We start from the raw sequence: 26,727 nt of genomic DNA, 5'->3' as shown, positions 1-26,727 counted from the left end.
ATTTGCAACGTACAGCAAAGAGTTGTGTAGTCATTCGGAGAAGTATATTTATTTTAGTCTGTGTTTAAGTCTGGTGCGCTTTGACTGTGGGTTACCCAAAGCAACTACATGTGTGCACAGGACCGACACAGGGTAACTACGAAGCGTTATATGTTACTAAGTGGTAAAAAGGACTGAAGTAGGCCCTTCTATTTTAATAATCTCAGTAACCAGAGAGCTTGCCGATCAGACTAACCTCTAGCAGAATAGGTGAGACGGAATCCCGATGGCGGTTCTGCTCCGGAGACGGACCATGTCAGCCTGAGAAAGGAGGGACCAGCCTCCGATATACGGAAGTTGGAGATGCTAAGTGGGCTTGCTGCAAAATAAGAAATCTTGTATATTATTGATATACTGATACTATTATAACATTTCATGGGATGAAAAAAAAAACTTCACAGACATAAATAGAGGCTTCCTGATAGCAAGAGAGTAATGATAAATGATGACCAATCAACTAACGGGATTGTCTCATATTAATTTTCTATAAATGTACAGGACAGCTTTTTATTCACAGTTACTCATCAGCAGGGCTATCATACTGAGAGCACACAAAGAGGCTGTCATCTGCACACAGCAAACAGGACAGTGCCACCTACTGGTCTAATTATCATGAAAAATTATTTCTTGTCACAGCAACAAAAAAACATCTCTCTGATATGACTGCACCCTCTTTGGTCACCGAAAAGATATTTATGACAAATGGCACAAAACAGGTGCTGTAATCCAAAGTGATCAGCCGTTTGTTTCCATTTATTAAGCTGTACTAGACAAATTATAGAACCTTATTGGTTGTCATGGGTTACAGATCCTTTTTTGCACAGATACATGTTCACATTTCATAAATCTCACCCATTATAAATAGTACACTGTCCCTTTAAATGGTAAATATGCATTATACATAAGGTTTACCATACTTCTATACTTTATTTTAGCAAAATTATTTTTTTTCTTGCGTTCATTGACATTAGTGTGGGCTGTCGTGTTGCCTGACCAAAAATGAAATAAAATATTACTTCTACACCATAGAAAGTGTTTCCCAGTGGTAAGAGCGCCAGGTGACATATACGTGTTTTGAAATAAACAGATAATATACTACTTGCTGGCTCTTCCATGCTGTAAAGTTATTTTGTTCATTGCCGCAACTGTGCACACCTGCTGCCTACGTGCGGTGACAAACGGGACAGACGTCCCTTGGAGCAAAAATACAACAGAATCACAAGAGCAACAAGATTGGTATAAGATGCGGACCGATAATACACAGCGGAACTTGTAAGAATGGGAAGTTTGATATCTCGAACGGTTTTGCGCAGCTTACAGGCACCGCTACACAATATCTGTATGTAAATTTTCCCAAATGAAAAAATAAAATCTTTTAAAGTCTTTTGGAAATGAAATCACAAGAAATCTTCCTACGTTCAGTCTAGGATTTGCTGAGCAACATTTTATTTGTTTCATCCAATATGAGAGTAACTTACAGGTCCTCCCCCTGCCAGAGACCGACTCCCCGATGCTGTTGGCATACAATGCGGTCACGCCAACTGAATACTCCGTGCTGGCTCGGAGGCCTTGTAAGACGGTATTTGTCTGCGCCCTAGTCAGAGTAATCTGTGGACAGACATCAGGACACGATAAATTGTAATCATTTACCTGCCCAACCAATAATAACAATAATACCTGTACTTCATAAATTAAAATACTGATATGGTGATTACGTGGTGCATTGACGTCACTATTCAAAAAACATTTGTCACTTACACACACCGGAAGCAGCCATTTTGTGGGCGGAACCAACATCTAGGACTAAGATGCTTATGAATTTACTGGGAACCAGTGGCTCATGAATATTCATCTTTGCGGGTGTCAGTGATGTCAGAGGTTCCTGGTGAAGTCACGCCCCCCAGTAGTGTCAATTGTGACAGCAGTGCCCAGATTCTCCTCACCTATACAGAGGTGTGGCCTATTGGAAAGTGGGTGTGGACAGATGAGGGGTGGAGTTTGGGCATGCTGAGGGCATTGCTTATTTCATCCAAATTTTGCCTTTTTAAAATGTTGGGAGGTGTGCTGAGTTGGTAGGTGATCGAGTAGGTTGTCGTCACATGGATATTGGTTCAGTCCACAACATGGCTGCCTCCACGGTGCAGCCAACAGGTGCTCTGGAAAAGCAAATGCTGTGAGATGCAAATGTAAACTGGCATCAGGCTATTTTTACTGTGCACTCAGTTCTCTTTAGAACTGGAATAAATGCATGCAGAAAGTTACATTTTAGACCTGCATTTACACAGGTGGAATAAAAGGTGAAAAGAAAACAGTCATTAAAACTCCATACAGGAGGCACCTAATCAAAATATGCATCACTGTGCAACTGTATAGGCAAACCGAGGGGGGTTTCCTAGTGCCTGGAAACCCCCCTCCAAGCCTGGGTATAATTGAGGTGGCTGGACCCTGCTCCCGCTTCACACCACTCTGCTTGAAAAAGGAGAGTTGCGTGCACCTAACAGTAGTACATGCAGCATTGCCCATGTATATTATGGGGATAGGAAGCACTGTCTAATATTATAGCTACGCCCCCATGCATGCTGGTCACGCCCACTGGTGGCGTGGTGTGGAAATCCCCCTCTACAAATCCTGCGTTTGCCCCTGAACTGTCTATGGAGTATTAAAAGCATGAAACTTGTAGCATAATTGAATTAAAAGGTTAAAAAAAACATAAATTGCAGTTAACCGGTTAGTTTACTCATATACAGGTCAGAGATGTCGAATGGATTTTTACAGAAATACAGCAGCATGCACACATACATTTTTAAAGGATTTTCTGAGTAATTTAGAATTCAGGCCCCACTTAGTTTAAGAAGCCACTTGCATATATTAGTGTATGCTATAAGGTTCTCTGCCAGAATAAACAGAACTGACAACATATTTAATAAAGTTCCAATTCGAACAGAAAACTGCAAATTTTCAAGCTGGAAATTTGAATTTGGGTCTATTGAAGATTGTACCACAAACATGTTCATAGCCATCAAGTCGGTGAAATTTAATAGATTTAGCACTAATATTCCTGCGAATCAGATAATCAAATAATCAATAAATAACAGGATAAGATTCCTACCTCCCTAAGTTCCAGTGGTATGTCCTGTCCTTGGCTCGTGAGTGGTCCATAAACAACTTTATAACCAGTAACGGGGCCGGTAGCTGCCGTCCATCGTATCCTCATAGAGTCAGATGTCTGATCAGAGAAAACCAGGTTGGTCGGTCCGGAGTAAGATTCTGAGGCTAAAATAAATGTACATAAGAGGATATACTTAGTATATTGTTATTTCCATACTCAGATTGGTGAAATCTTTCTCATATTTCTACTGCACTGTATCCTATAAAAACATTTTCAAAAATATTTACTATTATATGATACCAGGGGGTAACTGTATTAACCTACTATTCTAGCAAATGGCCGATATTCAGCGACTTTGCCAGGCAAATTTAAAACGGCAATGTGTTTAAAGGCAAGTTTTGCCTTTAACTCATTGCCCTTTTAAATTTGCTCCGCAAAGTCGACAAATATCGCCCATTTGCTAGAATAGCAGATTAATATAGTTACCCCCAGTTCTTTTTCATTCACAAAGCATTAATAATGAATTTGACCAATGCAAATATAGAAGTTTTATTTGTAAAATAAAAAAATAAGAGTTTTTTGGAAACACCTGATCTGTCAGCAGCGCACTTAGATAAAACGTTGTATTACATGTAGGAATTGGTACCGTAGGAATTTTTTTTTCTTTTCCTAACTCAGTGACATCATCATGACATCATATTATCCTGGGGAACTGATAGGCTACGTGCAAATATTAGGTCAACTTGCAAAATGGCTTTTTATAAGGTGGAGGAAATCCCACCTTCATGATTTTTCAAACACAAATTGCAAGCATAGTGTACATATAGGGCCTCGTCCAGAGGTGGATGTAAGTGCATTTGTAAGTTAATAATAATGATGATTCCTGACGTTATTTCTGACACATCTATGCTCTCAATTTCAGTCTGCACAAATCACAAGAAGTGTTTGAAATAAGCCAAGATCAGCTGGTCTTTGCAGTGGATGTTTTTTTTTTTTCTTACAAAAAACTTCCCCTGCTTACCAAGCAAAATCTTTATTATTACCTAGGGGATTAACGGACACTAAGGGGTATATTTATTATACTGCGGGTTTGAAAAAGTGGAGATGTTGCCTATTGCAACCAAACAGATTCTAGCTGTCATTTATTTAGTGCATTCTACAAAATGACAGCTAGAATCTGATTGGTTGCTATAGGCAACATCTCCACTTTTTCAAACCCGCAGTTTATTAAATATAGCCCTAGGACACATTTGTAGAAACCGGCGAATGTCAAAGCTCTGAACATAGGCTTACAGATGCTGATGGCTAAAATCAGATATGTGTTTTTGTGCAACATTTTGTGAAAATGAAAGGACGACTTACTGGTTTCAGGTCTGTAGGTTCCCCCAGTCGTGGTGCAAACTTTTCGGGATACCAGTGGTAGAAGGGTGCCCAGAATCTTAAAATCGTTGACGTAGAAAAAGAAGTCATCCGTTGGCGTGGAGGCCACTCTTGTCAGCTCCCGGCTGTCAGCGTTCTTTATGCCTGAAGAACATATCACAAAATATCATTTTAAAAACAAATCGTCACAATGACTGTTTTCCTGCCTCTACGTTATCCAATTAACAACATGAAAAGATTTCAATGTGATTGCCCAATAGTCTGATGATCAGATGTACTTACGTTCCTACTTGATATTCTTCATGTAAATGATAATGAACAAAACTGTCAGCTTATAGAAAATAAAGACTAGGAGGTCTATTTATTAAACTGCGGGTTTGAAAAAGTGAAGATGTTGCCTATAGCAACCAATCAGATTCCAGCTGTCATCTCCACTTTTTCAAACCCGCAGTTTAGTAAATATACCCCTAGGAGGTCTATTTATCATTGTTTTGCGACATGAAAAATTTTCTATGGTTGCTTATGGCAGTGATAGAAAATCTTCTATCTCCCAATTTATCAGTAAAAGGTCGCAGATACAGGCTGGCAGCCAGTTAAGGGTCCTTGTGCCCATATATGCGCACATTTGAACTGAAAACTCAGATAGGTTCATTAATAATAATAATAATAATGTTTTGTTTTATTAAAAAGAAAAAAAAAGTTTATTTAAAGAACAAGGAAAGATATTTTAATATTACTGATTGTTTTCCTTCTGGGAGCTTCTCTCAATGCCATCCTGAAATAGCGAAAGCGATAGGAGGACAGGGGTGGTACTCAGGGGTAGAAATACTACGGCTCCTAAAAATGGAAATGTGGAGGTGTTGCCCATAGCAGCCAATCAGATTCTAGCTATTATTTATTTAGTATATTCTACAAAATGATATCTAGAATCTGTTTGGTTGCCATGGGCAACATCTCCACTTTTTCTTTTTAGAAGCTGTACTATTTCTACAACTCAGAGGTAGCGTTATCACTTTTCGGTAACCTTCATTGTTCCATCTGATACACGAGAGTTAAAAAGTTTCTAACCTCAACATTTTCTTTCTTTCTTTGCGCTGTGTACGAGACAGTAAATGTAAAAATACTGCCTGTTCTCTTTTCTTTGGGGGAATTTATTTATAGACAGCTGCAAGCTATCAGTGGCCCTTAGCGGTCCCTGGTGCACAGGGAAAGGCTGGCAAATTTTAGCCCGGGGGGCAAGACTGGCTGGTGGCCCAGTGACGCAGCCCAATGTAGCCCACTATGGGACCAGCCCAGTGGGCAGATGCCCCCCTGCCACCAAGCCCAGCCTGCCCCTGCTCAGTTCTCATTTTTCACCAAATGTCAGGTACAAAAAAAAAAAAAAAGCCTTCCATCTGCAGTAAGGTTGGGGGTGGTGCAGACAGAGAGGCTGAGGATAGCATAAGAATAATGGTGTTTCAAATGGGCAGTGTAACTGCTGGGTGTTTTGGCCACCATCACAGAAGGTACAGAAAGTCATTCTGTCCAAAATTATCTAAAAATATATACTGATTCTTAGTTCGAGCAGAACTTTTCCATTTGTAAACTATGTGTGTTTGATTGGCAGTAACAAATCGCATAAAAAAGGTCACGAGGGTGAGGCATACTTGCCCACATCTCCTGGAGTGTCCGGGAGACTCCCACATTTCGTGGAGTATCCCGGACTCCCGGAAGAGCAGGCCTACCTCTCAGATGCCACCCACTTCCCTATTGAAGTGGGGGAATGCTGTGCTTAATGATGCAAATGGAATTATCAAAGACCCCCTCCCACGGCGCAATGGCGCAAATTTTGGCATATAATAAAATACAATTGAATTGTGCAAAAGGTTTCCCAATAAAAGTTTAAGAGGACTCCTGAGCACCGGTAAACTTTAAATTGCTTATGTGGAAAGGAAAATGCTCTATGACCTTCCTCTAAACAGGGAATGTACTGGTAAATGTGCCTTCTTCAACTATGTCAGATAAAAGTAAATTTTTTTAAGTTTCAGCTCTGGAACGTACCCACGGCAAATATTTTTATTCCTTGATTTTTTAACCTTTGGGAAGCTTGGTCAACATCGTCCTGAGACTTTCCGTCTGTTATCAAAATTGCAGCCTGAAAAACACAAAAACAACATCAGAGGTCCAGGTATCAAGAGAACAATGTGGTCCTTTGCCAATTGGCTACAACTCCAAATGGCTCCACAGGTTAACCAGACTGGACATATCAGCTGATCAGGCAGATAGCAGCACACACAGGCTAATCTGCCAATTGGAGGTACGGCCATGCCGGCAAATGCTCCATTTGAATATAGTCAGAACATTCTCTGGCATACCGATGGCTGTGTGTCCATATTTGCTGATATCGGCCTTTCATAGAGAGGTAAATTTATTCAACAATAAACCATTAACAAAACAATGACCCAGCACTGTCTCTTTTGGAGTATAAGGAAGGACTCCTACCTAAAAGACTAGAACTTCCTCCGTTTTTTGGGGCATGAGGGGAATTAACACCCTCTCTGTAACTAGCAGATTTGCTTGGGTCTCATGAGATTTGCGAGAATCGGTGGCTTTAATCCTATGATCCTCCAGGTCTCACAGCCCTTGAGTTTGAAAGATGAAGATGAATGACTCCGATGCATCTGATTGGCCAAGCCACTCTGACACCCGCCTCCTGCAGTTTGCATTTAAACTCCAGTCTGCAAGCCATGCAGCATTATGAGACCAGGACAAGGAGCAGGCAGGGAAAGTTTGCCGCAAACCATGTAGATACTGAACTTCTAATTGTCGGTTGGAAGAGTCTAGTTCTTCTCTCAATAAAAACTTATAATTAACTGATTTAACAACCATTGCAGGACTGCAGGGATGCCCCACTCCCTACAGAACTCTACGTGTAGTATATATTCTTGTAACTTCTGAGTTACTGTACCTTGGGTACATCAGGCCGAATCGCGGTTGGTCCAAAGAAGTTGTCTGTGGCATATCTCAGTCCAGCCCCGGTCCGTGTGTTCCCTCCCTTGTATCCCAGGTTTCTGATGGCCTGAATCACCTCCGATCCATTTCGGTAACGGGTAAATTCGAACTCTGTTCTGCAGAGGAAACAAAATACCAGTTTATATGGATGAACCAGACAATTTAAAGTTGTTAAAATTATATTAAATTCAAGCAATCATACGGGAGGCAGCTTGGAGAGTTAGATTTAGCTAAAAGTCATGCTTGCACCATACATGCAAACAGATACACTATTATTATATTGTATACAAATAGGGTACTGTAACTGTCCTTATTCTGAATTTGACCTGCAGTACCTCTGTGCCACCAGAGGTGCTGCTGTTATACCTCGACAGTTTCTCCTTGCCTGCTAGGTGTTAAGCCCTCATCACCTGATGCGGATTGTGATCACCTGCATCTGGCTTTTTTTTATAACACAGACTTTTCCTACAGTCAGTTCATTTGTCTTTGCTGCTGCTGGTCTCTCTCTGAAAACTTCTTTCTGGCATTTGACTCCTGATTTGTCCCATCATCCTGCACCTCCTCATGCAACTTAGACCCTGGCTTCGTTTGACCTTGCTTCGGCATACTGCCTGGAATTGTTGTGGCTTATGACCCTGGCTTGCCTGACCTTCCTCCTGTCTGATTCTCCTGTGGATCATCCCACTGTTCCTGGTCTCCAGCTCATCTGCTAATCCTGGTAAACAGCATTATCAAGTACTTTTGTTCCTCTCTGCAGATATATTTTACCAGCATTACCTGTTGTTCCTATGGACTTGTGATAGCTGTATTACCATTGACTGCATTTGGTTATAACCTGTGTGACCGGTGTTCAAAATAAAGACACTCTGTTTGCATTTACAACTATTCTCTGTGGCTTTCACACTGGGAATCCTTAACATTTAGCATATACTACTCAGTGGCGCAGGGGGGGTTTCTGGGTCTCCAGAAACCCCTCCCCTCCGCTAAAGAAGTGCCCCTGTACTATCCAGCAGCCGCGGCGCTGTCAAAGAAGCGTCCGTGGCAGTTCTGTATTGTATACAGCACCGCCGCGGACGCTTCTTTGACAGCGCCACGGCTGCTGGATAGTACAGAGCTGCCGAAACGGAACAGCAGCTTTAGTTTTATTCTTTTTTTGGGGGGGGGGGGGAACCCCCCTTAAAAATCCTGTGTGCGCCCCTGCTACTAATACTTTCAAGCCACATCGCTGCTCTACCATGGGGTGTAAGCATACACATTTGTTACACCTGACGTATGCTTGCTGCAAATGTTACTGTTTAGAGCTGGTCTCAATCTAAAATATGTCTGACACAACATGTGCATGTAAATAGGCATTACGTGAAGTTTTACAATGCCGGACAATGGTAGTCCATAGCTAGATGAGGCATGCTAACCTATCTATGTTGTACTATTTCTTTATGTACAGCACAATTTACTTAATTTAAGTTCATCTTATCCCCAAAATAGAAACAGTCATATTTGAATCAAAAATCTAAAACTTACAGCACCTTTTAACTACAGCTCTCTATTTAAGTTTAATTATTTTTTCCTACCTCTATCACAAATAGTTATTGTCAAAAACTATTGTCTTACACGATCTGGCTTCTGAATGGCCTGAAAGTAATATTTGCCCTAACAGAAGTAGATGGAATGTTGGACATATTTAATTTATTATAAACACAACCAGTTATTATAAGCAATATGCTTTACCTCAATCAGCTTTGATATATCTCAATGCCCAAGAAAGTATATACTAGTTTGTTAAAGTGTATTAATACCTACTTACCACAAAAATCTGAGATAAAAATGTGTTTTTTATTCTATCTCATTGGACTCTACCCCAAAAAATGTGATTTCATTTTGTGTGGATTTATCCTTTAAAGGGCACCTGCGGATAACATACGTGTGTGGCACAATATTATACCAATATTGAACAATTGTCTTCTTACTTAAATCTGGTAGGATCTAGGCTGCTTACCTTGGGTCATCGCTGTACTGTACTACTCCAAAACGTACTCCTTCCTCACGGACAACATTTACAAAGGGGATGACCAATCCTTCCATAAAAGTCTTAATCATCCGGAAGTTTGCCCTCCCAATGCTGGACGATCCATCGACAACGAAGACTATATCCGAATCATAAATATTTTCACATCTCGCTGCAGAAGGAGAGAAATAAATCGTTAGTGACAGAGTTTCACTGCTGACAATTTGTGTGCCAATAATTGCATAATAGGGTGCTGAAATTTTAATATATTTTATTACATTTATATAACGGTGAAGGTGACACCTTCACCATCGCTTGTCTGTGAACCTGTGAAAAAGCACTAGCAGATTTCGGGAGTACTGGAACATAAATAGCACTTGCTATAGGGATCATTGATCCCTATGGGAGAAAATTAACTATACAGACACCACCAATCCAAAGCTGGGGGATCAAACAACACAGTCTGCAGACTTGATAAAATTGTGGGACTTGTAGTTAATGCATACTTGCCAACTCTCCCTGAATGTCAGGGAGACTCCCTGAAATAGGGGTGATCTCCCTCACTCCCTGAAGAGTCTGGCATTCTCCCTGATGCTGACCCAGTACAAGACGTGGTTGGCTTCGCCATCTGTGGCATGATGACACAGTTCAGAAATTGTGTCCTATGTCCATGTATTGATGCTTATGGAGGTGGCCATGTTCATGGAGACCAAGATTTAATCAAAGACTGACAGGTAAGATAGCATGACTTCAGTAACGGAGACAAAAATGTAAAATACACTTTAGTCTCTAGAGATTCATTAGCTGCTTTTCTTTGACATATAGTTGCCTACTCTCCCGGAATGTCTGTGAGACTCCCGCATTTCTGTGAGACCTCTCGGGAGAGCAGGGCAACCTCCTGGTTCTCGCCCCATCAATAGATAAGTGGTGGGGGGCAGGGCTTAATGATGCAAATATTGTGTCATATTAGCCCCCCCTCTTGTTATTGCAAAAAATTGTGATAATCGTTTAGGGGGCGAGGCCAAAATGATGCGATTCATCAAGCCCCGCCCCCGCATGCCCACCTCCCCCGGGATCTCCCTGAAGCCAACGAGGAAAACTTGGCAAGTACAAGTTAATGTAGTTCCCTTAGGGATATATGCTTCCTATTTTTATCTGACACTGTACTCCTTTCACATGTGGATTAGCAAAGCGGATCTCTTGTGCCAGCGGATTGCCATGTGTACAAACCTTATGCAGATAGGAGAGAGTGCGGTTACTCTCATTGCAATATGACTTCTGCAAAAGTACATTTTCATCTAATGTGGATGATATTTAAATGGCAACTAAACCCAAATACTTACATTATATAAAGCATGGAGATCAACTGATTTATCTGATTAAGAACCCACCCAAAAAAACAACACATTAAAAACAGACAGAGGGCAATCTCGCCTCATGCATGACCCGGCTCTGATTGCAGTTATCAGTCCCATCCTAATTTCATACTGATGCTTTCTTTATCATCATCATCAGCTAATTATATAGCACCACTAATTCCGCAGCGCTGTACAGAGAACTCACTCACATCAGTCCCTACCCCATTGGAGCTTACAGTATAAATTCAAAAGGGAAGTGTGACATAATAATTATTTTATCGCAATCCCCCACACAGGAGATCAACCCCAAAGTGCAGAGACTTGCACCTCGATGTATACAGGGCAGACCACCAAGCTAGGCAGAGTGGTGCAAAAAGCATTTTGTAGCGAGTATTTGTGGCTCCACGCCCCCTTACATTTGCCCCCTGAGCTTTTAAAATTTGGCTAGCTTGATGGATTGTCCTTCTAGACCTGAAGGACTGAACAATTACCCAGAAGAGTTAAGGTTATACTGCAAATGGGTTTGTAATAGATACAATATTCAAACTCATGTGAAACCACATCCTCTGTGCTGTAGGCAGGAATGTCTCTATTGTGCCTCCACAGCGGTGGGCTCCACGTGTGAATAGGCCGCGAGCCGGCCCTATGTTGGCTCAACCCACCGGAGTCGTCATTGTGCCCTTCCAGGACGATGATTTTAAGTTATTGTTTTGTACATTATTTTTTGCCTTCCTTCTGTGCTTTTCTGTATTGTCCGCCTATCATCAGTCACGACCTCAGACACAACATGAAGTTGGTGTCTACATATAAATGTACCAAATGCAACAGAGCTGTATTGTACCCGTGGGCCAACAAGAATAATTTACTCAAAAAGTTGCGGAAGGGCAAATAAAAGCCAAACAATTAAATTCATCTAGAAGTGGCGTCCCCTTTGTGAACACTAAAATGATCCTTCAGCAGTCTACTCTAGTCAGTAAAATATAATATTTGTTATTGGAAACAGAGATGGCCACAGTGTATTACATGTGCTGAATCATACCTGCCAACTTTATTTTTCTACCTTCTGGGAAATCCTGGAGGGGAGGTGAATTACAAGTGCGGAAGGGGGTGTGGTGCCGTGAATCGACTCATTTTGGCACTGTCCACAGACGCAATACTGCAACCGCATTTCGCCGCAGGGCCAACATGACACGAAACATGTCATGAAGGCCCCGCTTGTCCAGAAGACCTACCTGAAATTCTGGAGTCTCCCAGACATTCTGGGAGAGTGGGCGAGTACACAAATGCAGGAGGCAGGGAATAATATTAAAGCAATTAACAGAACCCAATGTGTGGTGATGTATATTGTGACAGGTAGTGAATTATTCAATTTAACTCTAAAGGGTGTCTATTTATGTAGGATCGGGGAAAAATGAATCTTCTGATTTTGATTTTATTCACCATTTACTGCCACAGAAACTACATTCCTCATGTCACCTGTATAGGAACCACTGAAAATGTCTACAGCAAAATTGAGTGAAATCTTTAAAATCCAAAGCTGAGTCCTGCGTAAACATTCTCAATAAGAAAGTTTTCAAGTTCTCAATGGCGTAAATCAGGTTTTCTCATATCCAGTCCTGACAGTGTTTCTATATCTGCTTGCTGGAGCACAGGTGTATTCATTACTGACTGATACATTGTAACAGTTCCACAGGTCGTATAATTATGTCACATGTCAACTGGAAAACCTGCACGGTTAGGTCTCCAACTGAGGACTAGATTGGTAAAACCAATGGAACTGTAACACTAAGGAGGGACTAGCACTAATTTTCAACAAAAATATATATTTAAAAAAACAAAAACAGTTTCTAAAGAAAAAAAACAAACATTTTTAACAATTTTCTCCAGTGACTTAATTTACATTTATGTCCCCAATTATTAAACGGTAGCAGATTCCCCATAGAAAGTAATATCAGATGCTTTGAGCTGGCAGCTTTTTTCCAGGAGAAAAAAAGTTGAAAAATGTATCAAAGACACATTGATGCTTTATAGATGACAATGTGCAAAGGACATCGTAAGAATGGACTTTGATGCAGTATTCCAGAGAAAATGAAAACCTGCTAGAAACCTGGTGGATGTTTGCAAAGTACGGCACCAGGCGCTTTATTCTAGCTACAAAGTGATTTATCCTGGTGAAACTTCACTTTGATCTTTATACATAAACTTACTTTAAGGTTCACATTCAGTACTTGTTGTGTTTAAACAGGCAATTCCACAAACTGTTTGTGAAATCCTATTTAGAAGTTGTTTTAAGTTTAACTGTTAAACCCAATCAAAGTTGTTTAAATTAATGTCAGGGACAAAGAATGAGGATCAGGTGTACCCTGGGTTGTCACATAGTGTACATTACTTCCTAGTACACATGCAACTGCCCAGGTGATGTGGTTTAGTCTCAATAAATCTGGTACCGTCACTGCTGTCAGCCCAGACACATCTGGAGAGGGCATGGGGGGGGGGGGGGGGGGTAGGTGGGTGAAGGGTAATTTTACTAGGAAACACTATCACCCACATGGTCAACTGCCCCTTCTTTTTTGTCAATCTGCTTATATTCTAAGGTGGAACTAGTTTGCATCATGTGCCCACTGGCTCCAATTCCAAACCACCATTTAAATAGTAGCCAACTGTCTTTATTTCACTATGACAGTGACAGGTTTTAGAATGTTGGCCACTCTGCACTTAACTGAATAGAATATTTGTACAGAACTGACTGCAGGTCAGCGTGAGTCCTGTGCAAACATCACAAACTAGCTGTTTAGGATGAAATATCACAAACTAGTGGAATATTTCTCTCTGTGAGCTCAAAGGCGTCTCTAAAAGGCTTCAATAAACATATAAATCATAACTGTACAGAATGAGAATTGAGGCTCCAACTACTATATAATAAAACTGTTACGCTGGATACCAGGCAGCTATATTCAAGTTATGTCTTGTTTTCCAGCATTGCATATACATAAAAATAATTATAATAATAAAAGAAAAGAAAAATGTTACCAACACTGGTACAACTGTTATTTTCTTTAATTCACTGACAACCAGTGTTTTTATTGATATATTATGCTTCAACACAAGTTTAAAACAGAAATATTCCTGTGTTTAGTGCAGAGGTGTCAGAAAGTAGAATAATGTTGGTGTTATTATTTTATAGAAATAAAGTTTTTACTATGTACTTCCTGACTGTAACTAATACTGAGAGCTATGATAAAGATAAGTGCTTTTTGTAGAGTGTTCTTTGTTTCTAATTAACAACACACTAATGACAGTGCATTAAATCACAATAAATTATACTATGTAGCTATATAGAACACAATACTGAGATTAAACACACCAAAAATAGCTTAGGAAGGGGATTAATTCAAATAAATTAGTTTTTTTGTTGCTGCTGGCCAGAGTAAACAATTCTTATTTCATTGTTTTAAACCAGGAAATGACCCCCCCCCCCCACCTCCTCCTATTTGACATGAGCATAAGTGGAACTAAAGAGGCCAATCTGTGGGGGCTCGCTGCTCGCAGAAGGGGAGCCCACTGAAGACAGAGTAGTTTTTGGATGAAAGAGGTGCGTCTGTCGGAAATAGAATTTCTATAAGAGAGCGATGTCATTGGATGATAGAACTATAATATCTGTCCTGCCAGCCAATCAGCATCCTGCACTGAACAAGAATCTGCGCTCGGTCAGCTAACAATTGTGCAGCTGCGTAACTCCCGCGCAGTAAAGGTGCGCATGGCTCAGTGATTGCTCTTTACGCCATTGGAAGTGAGGTCTATTATATTCTAGCTGTTGACTCATTCCAGTCTGTAATTGACCAGTGCACCTGAGAACTCGGTACAATGCTGTTAAGTGTACAATGTTACAGCCTTTATCAGTGCCATGTTCAGCTGGACCATGAGTTGTAAGCAGTGACTTCTACTTATATAATCTAGTCTACGAAGGAGATTTACATACCCTAAACTAAGTGGAGACCTAGTTAATTTAGAAGAACAATTTAAATCACAACATTTTTGGCTCTACCTTAGAAAGGGAGAATGTGAGTGAATTGTGAGCAGTGCATTAGTGGGGGAGTAGAAATTTGCTCTATGCTTTATATGACCATGTACAGATTTAATGTTCCAGCACCAGGTATAATGTCATTGGCAAAACAAAGGTTATTTTCCCTCTGAGATGACTTCTTGTATCACACAGTAAGCAGTCCATACCCTATAATGCCACCTACCTTGTTGCTGAGCTGAGCTGCGGTCAGGGGATATTAATAACGCATGCAGTGCCACTAGCAGAGCAGTGGTTGCTATCATCTTCTATTCCTGCAAGAAACCAACAAAACATTGTCAAGGGGAAGTCATATTAACATTATAATTATATATGTGCTAATATTTACATTGGACATTTCCCTGCTGGGCAGATGCATGTAAACAAATATTGGGGGTGCCATTCTTGGCAGACCTTAGAGCACTGCAGTCCCCAGCATGACATTTTGCTTAGCGTGGTTATAAATCATTTTTTTTTTTTTTCATTTTAAATACTTCCCTTTAATAAATATTAACTTCAAAAGCCCAGAGTATAGGAACCAGAGCGGTCACCTCTGTCAATTATCCATTTATCTCTGGCGATCACCGCACCGGCGTTAAGTTAGTGGGGTTAAACCTATTCAAAAATTACTTTGATTCCTGTTCTGTTTAAACACTGTTATTACTGTAATCAGCACGCCCATACATGCATACATGGTTAAGTTTCCGACTGTTAGATCTGTAATAGTGTTCAATATAAATATTTCTAAAGAAAGTTTTGGGGTGATAAAGTCAAATTAAAGACACTTCTCTCACATAATTGCAGTGCATTCTCCCACTGGATACCTGCAACAAGCCTGATTTAGGTAATTTTTAGCTCTTTGCAAAGAAAAAATTTAAAATTTGATATATATATATATATATATATATATATATAGATAGATATAGATATATATATATATATATATATATATATATATATATATATATATATATATATAAGATATATATATATATATATATATATATATATATATATGTATTGAGTTCACATACTACATCTGTTTGTACATACACATGATACAAGTAGTGTTTAAAATGTGCTCATCTCTACATTCTACTCCTAAATGGAAAATCAGTACCAGATCTGTTGTTTTATTCTACGTAACCAGAAGGACAATAGCGGAAGCCATCATTTTTGCTGCTAATTTGAAACATATACGAAATTCTAATAAACAATTCCCCAAAGTCTACGATTGATTGCATAATGAGATGTAGTTGAGACAAGACATATGTTGCGTAAAGTCAACTCTTGCTGAACATCCAGAACTTAATTGAGTTAAGCAAATCAAAACCTAATTCAAAACTTAGCTTGTTTGGGGTAAAAAGACCCTTGCTCACTTGGACGATGGAAATCAGATTACTCTCTGGCTTTGATGTCTCTATATTTAGGCTAACTGATAAAACCTGGAAATATTGATTTTATTAATGTATGTATCCATCACTTGCAAATATACTCCTCTGTAGATCTGACAACTATTTTTTACTGACATACCCACTAGTGTTTTTTAATTCATTTTTATATTTTTCTTTGATCGACATGTAAACACATTTGAAAGTCTACAGTGAGTTCTTAACTGCTGGTAAAAACACAAAATAAAAACATATTTGCGTTTCTTTTACACTTCTACGCTTGTTTTTTGTTTTTAACGTGAAATTTTGTATTGTTTTTATGAAATTGAACAAAACATACAAAACAATGTATACAAGATGTAGTCATTAATATTAAAAAGTTCTACATTCTACATCGCAGACATGCAATGAAAAGAAAACAATTTGCAAGAAAATAAAGCATAATCCAGAAATAGATAAGACTGGGGGGTGGGGGTGGGGGGGGGGGGGGGCAACAGGGGATGATGGGTGGAAGTACACAATTTAGAGACAAGCTACAGTTAAGAATGTATAGGCCCCTGGGGACACCATAACGAGAATATCCACGGGGGTTAGTTTAGGCACTAAGGAACCTGGACTGGTGTTCCATGTAGTATTTATACCATGGAAACCACTTGATCAGAGGGGAGGTCATGGCAGTGGAATTTTTAAACCCAATGGTTTCCATCACATAGCTACGTTGAGTTTTGGCAATAATTTGGTGGCGATAGTGGAGACTTCCAATGCAGGGCTATTACCGCTCTAGTGGTGATGTATGTGTCCAGGGACATAATAATTGTGATGTTGAAGATGGGGCGTTTAAAGATGTAAAAGTGCTACAGCAGGGCAAGGTAGGGTACCTGATTTAGTAACCTGACATTACTTGGAAAACCACTTCCCACAGTGATCTAAGTCTTGGGCAAGTCCAGAAAACATGCATGAGAGTGCCAATTACACCACAATCCCTCCAACAGTATTTAGATACTGAATACCAGATTCTGTGAAGCTTATCTAGTGGTGAAATATAACCTTTGTACAATCTTAAGCATCATCTCCGAATGGTTGATACACTTAGTCATTTTATAGATGTTCTGAAAGTTTTCCTCCCAATCCTCTGCAGAGATAGTAATCTCCAAATCCGATTCCCAAGTAGTCTGAACCGACAGATCACAAGCATCAATGAGGGACAGAAGGGTCTGGTATATTACACTTGTTTTTAATTGCAAAATATGCTAGTGGGTCGTTGCTTTGCTGAAAATGTACCATCCTTCCCCTAGAGCAGTGACTGCAAATCAGTTTGTCACAACTAACGTGTCATTAGAATTAATGGGCAACAAGGAAAAATCTAAAAGAGTTTGAAGATAATCAGCAGGGATTCTATGAAAAATCATATTGTAACTATAAATGGTAAAAGACACCACTGTCATTATATTTTTTTTTCAGCGATGCTCATTTATTAAACATTGTGATTATATTTATTACATTATTTTATCAGTGGTTTATAAGTAAGTGATTGATGACATGTCATTGTCGGCACATGTGTCACAACAATACTATCAATTTTGCGAAACCACTGCTCTAGAATTTACCACTGGTGGTCATCCCTGTCCTTCGCTTCACCAACAGTGGTTGTTCTGTGGATGTCCTCTATGGATCACAAGTGGAGTAATAAGTTTCAGAGCGTTCTGATGTATCCAGCTCTGCTCCCCTACAAAATATGAACTGTTGGTTAGGCCCGAGGACACATTTGAGAGCCGCGGCTGTAGGCCGCTGGTTCTTATATGTGTCTTCTGGACTCGCCAACTGTTCAAGCTTTACGGATCACACTCCAAGTGAATGGGAGCAACTGGCTTCTGCATCAAGTGACCTGATCTGCATATGGCAGGGAGGTGACGCAGCTCATCCAATCAAAGGAAGAGGGGGAGGAGTTAATGCAGTGTAAGGAGGTGTGCGTGACATGTGGGAAGGTCTTAGTGGCATGTGAAGGGCAGGTGTGGATCCCTGAGTGGCATGCGGGGTGATCTGAGTGGCATGTGGGGAGGTCTGAATTACATGGCATCATCTGGGGAGGTCTGAGAAGCATGGGGGTAATTTCCGAGTACACGTGGGATCTGTGAGGGCATTTTGAGTCACTTGGGGGTTGAGGCCATGTGGGGTTGTTTTGGAGCAAGTGGCAGGTCTGAGGGGCTTTTGGAGCAGGTGACCACGAGGGTACATTTTGGGATGAGTGATGTGGGGGTTCTGAAGTTGTTTTGGGGCAGTTTTGTTTTTTCTCTTGAAATTAAGGGTAATGTGCATCCCTTTTGGAGGTTGGAAGTCTGCACATTAGTCCCTTGAAGTATATCGGGTTGCCCATCAGGGGCTTAGCTCAACTGTAAATTGCAGCGTAAAAATAAAGCTGCTCAGTGTTTGGGGGCAACATCCAAAATCAGCCACTATCATCAACATCACCATCAACATTTATTTATATATCGCTTCTCGGGCTTTTGGCTAAGATCAGCTGTAGATGCCCATGTACGTAGTAGGGGTTTAAAGGCACCCCCTATATGCAATGGGCCGTCACCTGGTCCTCTGGCCAAAAGGCCAGCTGCCTGGAGCCCGAGGTGCTATGTGTCCCAGGTGCTGTCTGAGCCGGGGGTGCCCGATAATGCTGGAGAACCAGTCCCCCAGGGGAAGCTTCAGCCAACCTTGGGGTAAAGGGGACCGCCCGAGCTTTGCAGCGGAGGTGGTCATGAAGACCCATGCCTCCTAAGGTGCCTATTGGCTCCTCAGGTCGGGGATCATCGTCATCATCATCATTTATTTATATAGCGCCACTAATTACGCAGCGCTGTACAGAGAACTCACTCACATCAGTCCCTGCCCCTGCCCCATTGGAGCTTACACTCTAAATCCCCTAACACACACTCATACAGACAGACACACAGACTATGGTCAATTTAATAGCAGCCAATTAACCAACTAGTATGTTTTTAGAGTGTGGTAGGAAACCAGAGCACCTGGAGGAAACCCACGCAAACACGGGCAGAACATACAAACTCCACACAGATAAGGCCATGGTTGGGAATCGAATTCATGACCCCAGTGCTGAGAGTCAGAAGTACTAACCACTGAGCCACCATGCTAAAGGGGCTCTCCTTAGCTTCAGCGAAGGAAGGCCTAAAGATCTTTTTCCCTCTCTGGGGATTTTTGACTCCTAGGGGATGGGGAGGCACAGGGCCCTTTCCCTTTTGGGAGGGTCCACAGTCCTAAGCCCCCAGCACAGTTTGCACTGCACTGAGTGATTGGAGTCACACACCTCGAGCTTCAAAAGAAAAATTAACATTTATTTATATAGTGGCAGCAAATTCAGTAGCGCTTTACTTGGGAACAAACACAGTAATAAAACAAAACAGGGGTAATAAAGACAGACAGAGAAGCTTACAATCTATGGGACTATTCTCCCTGCATGCAAAAAAATTGCAATGACAATCCTTGCACCACATTGCTCCTAACATGAGGCCCACAATGTGAATGTTTCACTGTGCCTCAAATGTTAACTTGCGTTTGATGGAGATTTACATGAAGCTTTGGTTGAATCATTTCACTGTGCTGAGCAAATGGAATTAGTGCAGATTTTTAGACATATTACCTAAGTGTTGCCCGGACTGTTGAATGAACCTGTGCTCTATAGTTTTAAGAAATGAGTCATATCAACATCCCTTTTTATAACATGAGTTTATACAAATATTTGTTACTAGCTACAGACAGAGGGTCAGTCCTGGGGACAATTGTACGACGGAAATGTGTATCTAAACACAGGTTTTTGGCAGTGGAGCTAATTACTTTGACTCGGTCAGACCTCACATGCGTTACTGAGATCGTGGTACATTAGTAAGGTAAACCTACTAAACAGAGTGTGTTAAGTCGAGTAGTTAATAGGAGCCTCACAGAGCCTACAGGCCTGTCAAAATCTAAGATCAGAACAGCCTAAGAGAAAGTCAGACAGTACATTATATATATCTTGACACATGCTTTATATTGGAATTCCTGGTATTTCTTAAAGTATTTAGTATCCATATGATATATACCATGAAACAAACACTTTTCGTGTCAGTCTTATTTTTTTTCCATTCATTAGAAGAGATGGAAATCACTGGCACATATGTTAAAGGTTTAGAGTTTCTGTGTCTCACAAAACATTGTTAATAAAACAGAATTGTAATATTTACATACAAAACAGTAATATAGAGCAACAGATCTGTGAGTTTTGAGTCCTGGGCTTCCTACTGACATCCTCTACTGAAGATGGAATCTTCGTTCTTCTAGAGTAACTACCTGTTCTCTAACCTGTCCTCAGGTTTCATTACCAGTGCATGGTGTGTGGATCTCTTCCGTGGCTTAACTGAAGGCCCCCGCTGTCCAGGTTCAGAATCTGAGTTAGAGTTCCCTGGAAATGTAGAAGCACCAGAGCAGTTGTTTAGGAGATATTAGAGGACTTCTTGTGGGAGTGCTATGCATTGACGTCATTGCACAGTACTACTGACCTAAAACACTGGTGCTTTTGTGATCTTGACAACAAAGCAGTGCTGAGCCCAATAGACTATTGGGATCACAGTGATGTTTTCAGAGACTCCCTGCCCCGTGGTGGTACTGCAGTTTTACCCCTGTTGCTCCACCAATGGGTTTCTTCATTGTGAAGTATTGAGGGACATGTAAGAAAACTGGTGCCAAGGAAAAGGTGGGGTTGCCAACAGCCACCAATCAGATTCTGTAATTTTTTTCTAGTACAGTGTAAAAAAAAAAGAAAATTAATTTCAGACTTTTCGATACGACTTTTTCCTTTGCACCAGTTAGTATAAATACCCCTTTTAATGTTATTCCTTTTTGTAGGGATGGTTTTTGCCATTCCAATACCTGAGGCAGCAATTGAAATGGTGCTCATCTCAAAAACTTGTATTAGGACAAAGTCCATTATAATTTTATACAGCTGGCAGAGTACCGTAACCTGTGTAAAGGCATGGCATTATTCAGTCTTAATATGGTCACAAAACTCTACGTTGATTTCCAATATGCTTATAATTTACAGCATACTTGCCAACCTTTCCTCGTTGGCTTCAGGGAGATCCCAGGGGAAGTGGGCATGCGGGGGCGTGGCTTGACGAATTGCATCATTTTGGCCCTGCCCCCTAAACGATTGTCACAATTTTGGCCAATTGCAGCAGGGGGCGGGACTAAGATGACTCGATATATGCGTCATTAAGTCCCGCCATCCACCACTTATCTATTGTGGGTGCGAGAACTGGGAGGTTGCCCTGCTCTCCCGGGAGCCCGGGAGGTCTCCCAGAAATGCGGGAGTCTCCTGGACATTCCGGGAGAGTAGGCAACTATGCGTTAAAGAAAAGCAGCTAATGAATCTCTAGAGACTGAAGTGTCTTTTACATTTCTGCCGCCATTACTGAAGTCATGTTGTCTTACCTGTCAGTCTTTGATTAAATCTTGGTCTCCATGAAAATGGCCACCTCCATAGGCATCAATACATGGACATAGGACACAATTTCTGAACTGTGTCATCATGCCACAGATGGCGAAGCCAACCACGTCTTGTACTGGCTCAGCATCAGGGAGAATGCCAGACTCTTCAGGGAGTGAGGGAGATCACCCCTATTTCAGGGAGTCTCCCTGACATTCAGGGAGAGTTGGCCAGTATGAATTACAGTACGTGTTACATTATCCCATATACTACATAATACAAGCTTTCCTCATGGTGATTAAGCAAAAGCACAAGGCAGCGGGTAACTACTGTACACAGATTATTCTTTATTCTTTACACTGCTGAAGTTTAAATAGTATTCTTTTTACAAAATATTTCTATATATTTTCTTTGAATCGTGATTTTTATTGGAAGATTTTAATTACACAAACAAATCCTGCCATATGTTAACAAGCTGTTGCCAATCTAATCAATGAATTGACAAATTAGTTATCCAGGTTCACAAGGAAAATTAGAGTAATAAGTTACGTGAATGAATATTTATATCTTACATAACAACCTGACTTCTCACTAGTTCTAGATAATGAGTAAGTATAAAAAGAAATTTTATAAGAGGAAGAACAAAAAACATTGTAGTAACATTCACACACATTTATCATTTAAAAAAGATTATTTGCTCATGTCACTTTGTTGGTTAGATACAATCTCTCTTAGAACGCATCTAACATGTATTGAAGGTGTGAAAAAAATCTCTTCATTCATTAATCTCATTCAGAGTTGTATGAAAAAATAAAAAAATCAAGTTTACAAAGGTAGAGTTGTCCTTTAAGATGAAGCTGTGTTCTGTGAAGGGGGGAGATTTTTTCAATGCAGTGCAGACTTCCTGTTTTAAAGCTCGTGAGGTCCAACAGCAAGTATTATAAGTTTATCAGTTTCTGATAATCCAACACTGAGCTTTTTGCTATAATTAGTAAGTAGTAATGTTATCAATTCTATATCAAGGGGCCATTACAGATTAAAAATAAAACTGCTTTCTGAAAAACACTGTTGGGTACATTGATGAAAAGTGGTGCACAATTAAGGCTGGGTCTATATTACAGAAATTTTCTTCCGATGTGTTATGTGTTATCTATAACGATTTTACCAACGACTGATAAAAAAAAAGTCCTGGTCAGCCGCTGATTCATGTGTACGCACGAATGCGATATCATGCCGTACGGTCGTTTATCGGGTGATTGGTCCGATAGTTGGCTGAAAACACTGTCGAGTGTACCCAGACTAACTGTGTAAACAAGATGTTGTAACCGATAGCAACCAGTTATATTCTAATGGTCATTTGCCGTTTAGAACATATGCTATGGAATACAGCATCTTTTATCTGTGCACCAGTTTTCATAAATATCCTCAACTATGTTTTGTTTGACCCTTCTGGGTTGTCTGAGACCCTCCTAATAAGTTCTAATTTATATTAATGATCCAAATATGCCGGTACAGAATAACTTGCAGCCAAGTTGGCATTTGTAGATGGAATTGAAAATAAATCATAATACTGTTATAACTCATTTATTAAAAATATAACTGTCCCAAGGCAAGTCTCTCTCCCTCTAGCAGTGTCCCAGAATTTCAGCTGTATACTAATTGGTGTCTGCTTATTACTAATTGGTCATTACTGGGTAAAACGCTCAGATCACCCAGGATTCTATGTTCTAAATAATTATTATTATAGTAGATTTTTAAGGCGCCACAGTGCTCCGCAGCGCACTGTAGGGAAAACAGGACATACATAACACAGGGACATACAAGGTAGATAAAATAAATGCAGACATGAAAACAAAGAGTATGAAGGATCCTGCTTATTAGAGAGCTTACATTCTAAGTGGAAGAGGGCACAGCTGAAACGAGGAGCGAGTGTGGCTCAGAGTGGACATTGGGATAGCTGTGAGGGTGCATTAGTGTGAACAGTGTTATCGGGGATTTCGTCACCTCTAAAAAATAGATGGGTTTTCAAAGAGCGTCTATATATTTGAAGACTGTGGGAAAGTCTGACTGAGTGTGGTAGGGAATTCCATAAGTGAGGAGCAGCACGGGAGAAGTCTTGTAGGCGGGAGTGAGAGGTGGTTACCAGAGATAAGACAAAGTGCAGATCAGAGGTAGATCTAAGAGGACGGGTGGGAGAGGATTTTGATATGAGATTTGAGATATATGCAGGGGTGGTGTTGAAGACTTTGTAGGTAAAGGTGAGTAATTTGAATTTGATTCTTGTTCTAAAGCTGGATACTGCCTAAGGAGCAGAGCTAGCTGCAGCCACAGCGGGTGCTAGAGGATTATCTAAATCAGTGATGGTCAACAGGTAGAACTACGGCCTCTTGCGCCTAATGAGCCTTCACCTCTGGCCCCCAACTTCTTCCTGCTGTATTGTCACATATGTTTGTTATAGCGTGTAACACTTGTTTAGAAGAATTCCTGCTGATATGTTATCACAGATTTGTGTTTTTTTCTTTGAATAAATGTAATGTTCTACCTCATTACTGAGATTAAGGGGGGTATTCAATTGTTAGCGTTAACGGAAAAAAACGAGCGCTCAAAAAATCTTACCTTTAATACGGTAATTACTCGCGGAATTTCAGAGAGCAAACTACCGAATTAACGCTTTTCGAGCGCAATATTACCGTATAAACGGTAATATTTTTTGAGCGCTCGTTTTTTTCCGTTAACGCTAACAATTGAATACCCCCCTAAGTGTAATGTGCGGCCCTTTTGAAGGTCAGAGAGTCACCCTGTGTGGACCCCGAAGTGGTCTACAGACGTAAGCTGGAGCCCTTTCTACCCATGGCATTGGCACAATGCAGATTTGCAAAACCATTATGGTGGATTTTCCATTTCATAGTCAATTAAATGAATAAGAACCCAAACAGGGTAATCATTAATCACTGGCTCCGGTGTTATTAAACCATATTTCCAATGGGAGAGCACATCAAGCTCATGTATTCAGAGCATTGTACCCATGTATGCATGGAAAAGGCATTTAAAAACCTATCGTCTACATACAGTAGAGGCAGCCATTTTAATAAAATCTGTTTATAAAGAGCCATGTACATGAATATTTATGAGGCAGGACCAATATTCACAATACACTGATATAGTATGTGCGTGTTATAACTATCATATATGCATACATGTACACAATGTATGCGTATACCCGTGGTTCTCAGTCTTTCTGATCTTGTGACATACCTGCTATGTGCCAAGTCAAATATAAGTATACTGTAATGCATGACCCCACAATCATTACCATTAAAGTATCACTGCGTTTAAAACCACATAGCAACACATAGCTAATTATTTTAATTTCCCCCCTTTCACCAATAAAATTCTAGTGACACATCCAGACTTGTATTGTGGCAAACAGATATGTCCCTGGTAGATACAATATATACAGTAAGTTTCATATATTTGGCACTTAATGTCACTAACTTAACCGGTAACCTCTAGTTTGGTGTTTGAGCCTCTAGGGCTTCCTTAGTTGGTGTAGTATATTTATAAAGTCACTTTGTTTGCCAGTAGTTGCTGTATCATGGAACGCTGACTAAAATAAAAAGCTCTGATTTAACATAGATAGAATAATAGTTGTTCAGGGCAGACAAGTTTCAGGGGTAGATTTATCACACCTTCTAAAATGGAAAAGTGGAGGTGTTGCCCATAGCAACCAATCAGAGTCTAGCTATCATTTATCTACTACATTCTAGCACAGTGATAGCTAGAATCTGATTGGTTGCTATGGGCAACACCTTCACTTTACCTTTTTGAAGACTTGATAAAACTACTGCAAAGTCTCTAAGTATTCACAACACATGGTGCTGGGAATGTGTGTCCTCCACACAATATCAAAGTGTCTCCTGGTGCCTCCAGCTCTCCTTCCATATACAGTACATTGTAAAGGTACTCTCTCAATATGTACACATCCTTTACGTTAATCGGCTGCTGCTCCTTCTCTACTTGGATTATCCATTGATCCTCCCTTTGAAGTCCTGAATGAGTTATTAGTGGTTTTTTCACTTCCGTGAACCCAGGTAAGAGGTACACGATCAATCAGACACCTTCAATGAGCTCACAATTTAGGAATTCCCCTCTATCACTTACTCCCCCCGGTATCTCTATAATAGAGCTTTGAAGCACTCTCTCGTTAGAAGGCATTGGATGAAGATTAACTAGATGGGTCTAAAAAAATACTCATATATGCTCTCAAAACACGTTGGCTTAGTGGTTAGCACTTCTGTCTCACATCACTGGGGTCATGAGTTTGATTTCTGATCATGGCCGTATCTGTGTGGAGTTTGTATGTTCTCCCCGTGTTTGTGTGGGTTTCCTCCGGGTGCTTCAGTTTCCTCCCACACTCCATAAACATACTAGTAGGTTAATTGACGCTTACAAATTGACCCTAATCTGTCTGTCTCTGTGTGTCTGTATGTTAGGGAATTTAGACTCTTAGCTCCAATGGGGCAGGGACTGATGTGAGTGAGTTCTCTGTACAGCGCTGCGCTATATAAATAGCTGATGATGAAATCTCCATATGATTAAAAAAAAAAAATATTTTACAAACATGTCGGTTACTGATAAGTGAAGCCTCACACAGCAGTGGTAATAAACCTGTTTTGATCGTGAAAATAGGTTCCCATAGTTGATTGATTTAGACTTGGAAGTCCATTTGCTCTTGCATAAAATTTATTGCTAGGTGCTTGTACATAATTTGCACCCATATTATGACTTGAGTGTATCTATACATTCTCAAACACAAGCCTTGCATGCGTCCAATTTTGACTGACACTGGTCTATAGAGTACATCTTTTAGGAGGAGTACCTTTGCGCATCCCATACGCACGATGCAGGTTTCTATGTTGAGAAT

The 26,727-nt window shown here is 40.4% G+C and overlaps 1 protein-coding gene across 2 annotated transcripts in view; it reads right to left on the bottom strand.

Annotated features, from left to right (window-relative positions):
* The window catches only part of COL7A1 (collagen type VII alpha 1 chain), a 151,663-nt gene that overhangs the window by 110,940 nt on the left and 13,996 nt on the right, over window positions 1–26,727 (bottom strand). For both annotated transcript variants that reach the window (XM_075183607.1, XM_075183606.1), the window contains exons 2-9: window positions 15,130–15,217; window positions 9,516–9,696; window positions 7,476–7,635; window positions 6,569–6,662; window positions 4,511–4,672; window positions 3,149–3,312; window positions 1,518–1,647; window positions 236–358 (exon numbers count right to left, since the gene is read on the bottom strand). In XM_075183607.1, the coding sequence (XP_075039708.1) occupies window positions 236–358; window positions 1,518–1,647; window positions 3,149–3,312; window positions 4,511–4,672; window positions 6,569–6,662; window positions 7,476–7,635; window positions 9,516–9,696; window positions 15,130–15,208 (1,093 nt within the window). In that variant the 5' untranslated portion in view covers window positions 15,209–15,217. The remainder of the gene's footprint in view (window positions 1–235; window positions 359–1,517; window positions 1,648–3,148; window positions 3,313–4,510; window positions 4,673–6,568; window positions 6,663–7,475; window positions 7,636–9,515; window positions 9,697–15,129; window positions 15,218–26,727) is intronic.

This window comes from Mixophyes fleayi, chromosome 8 (genome assembly GCF_038048845.1).
Source record: "Mixophyes fleayi isolate aMixFle1 chromosome 8, aMixFle1.hap1, whole genome shotgun sequence".
In the NCBI taxonomy this organism is placed as follows: Eukaryota; Metazoa; Chordata; class Amphibia; order Anura; family Limnodynastidae; genus Mixophyes; species Mixophyes fleayi.
This window is presented reverse-complemented; position numbering and strand designations above follow the sequence as displayed.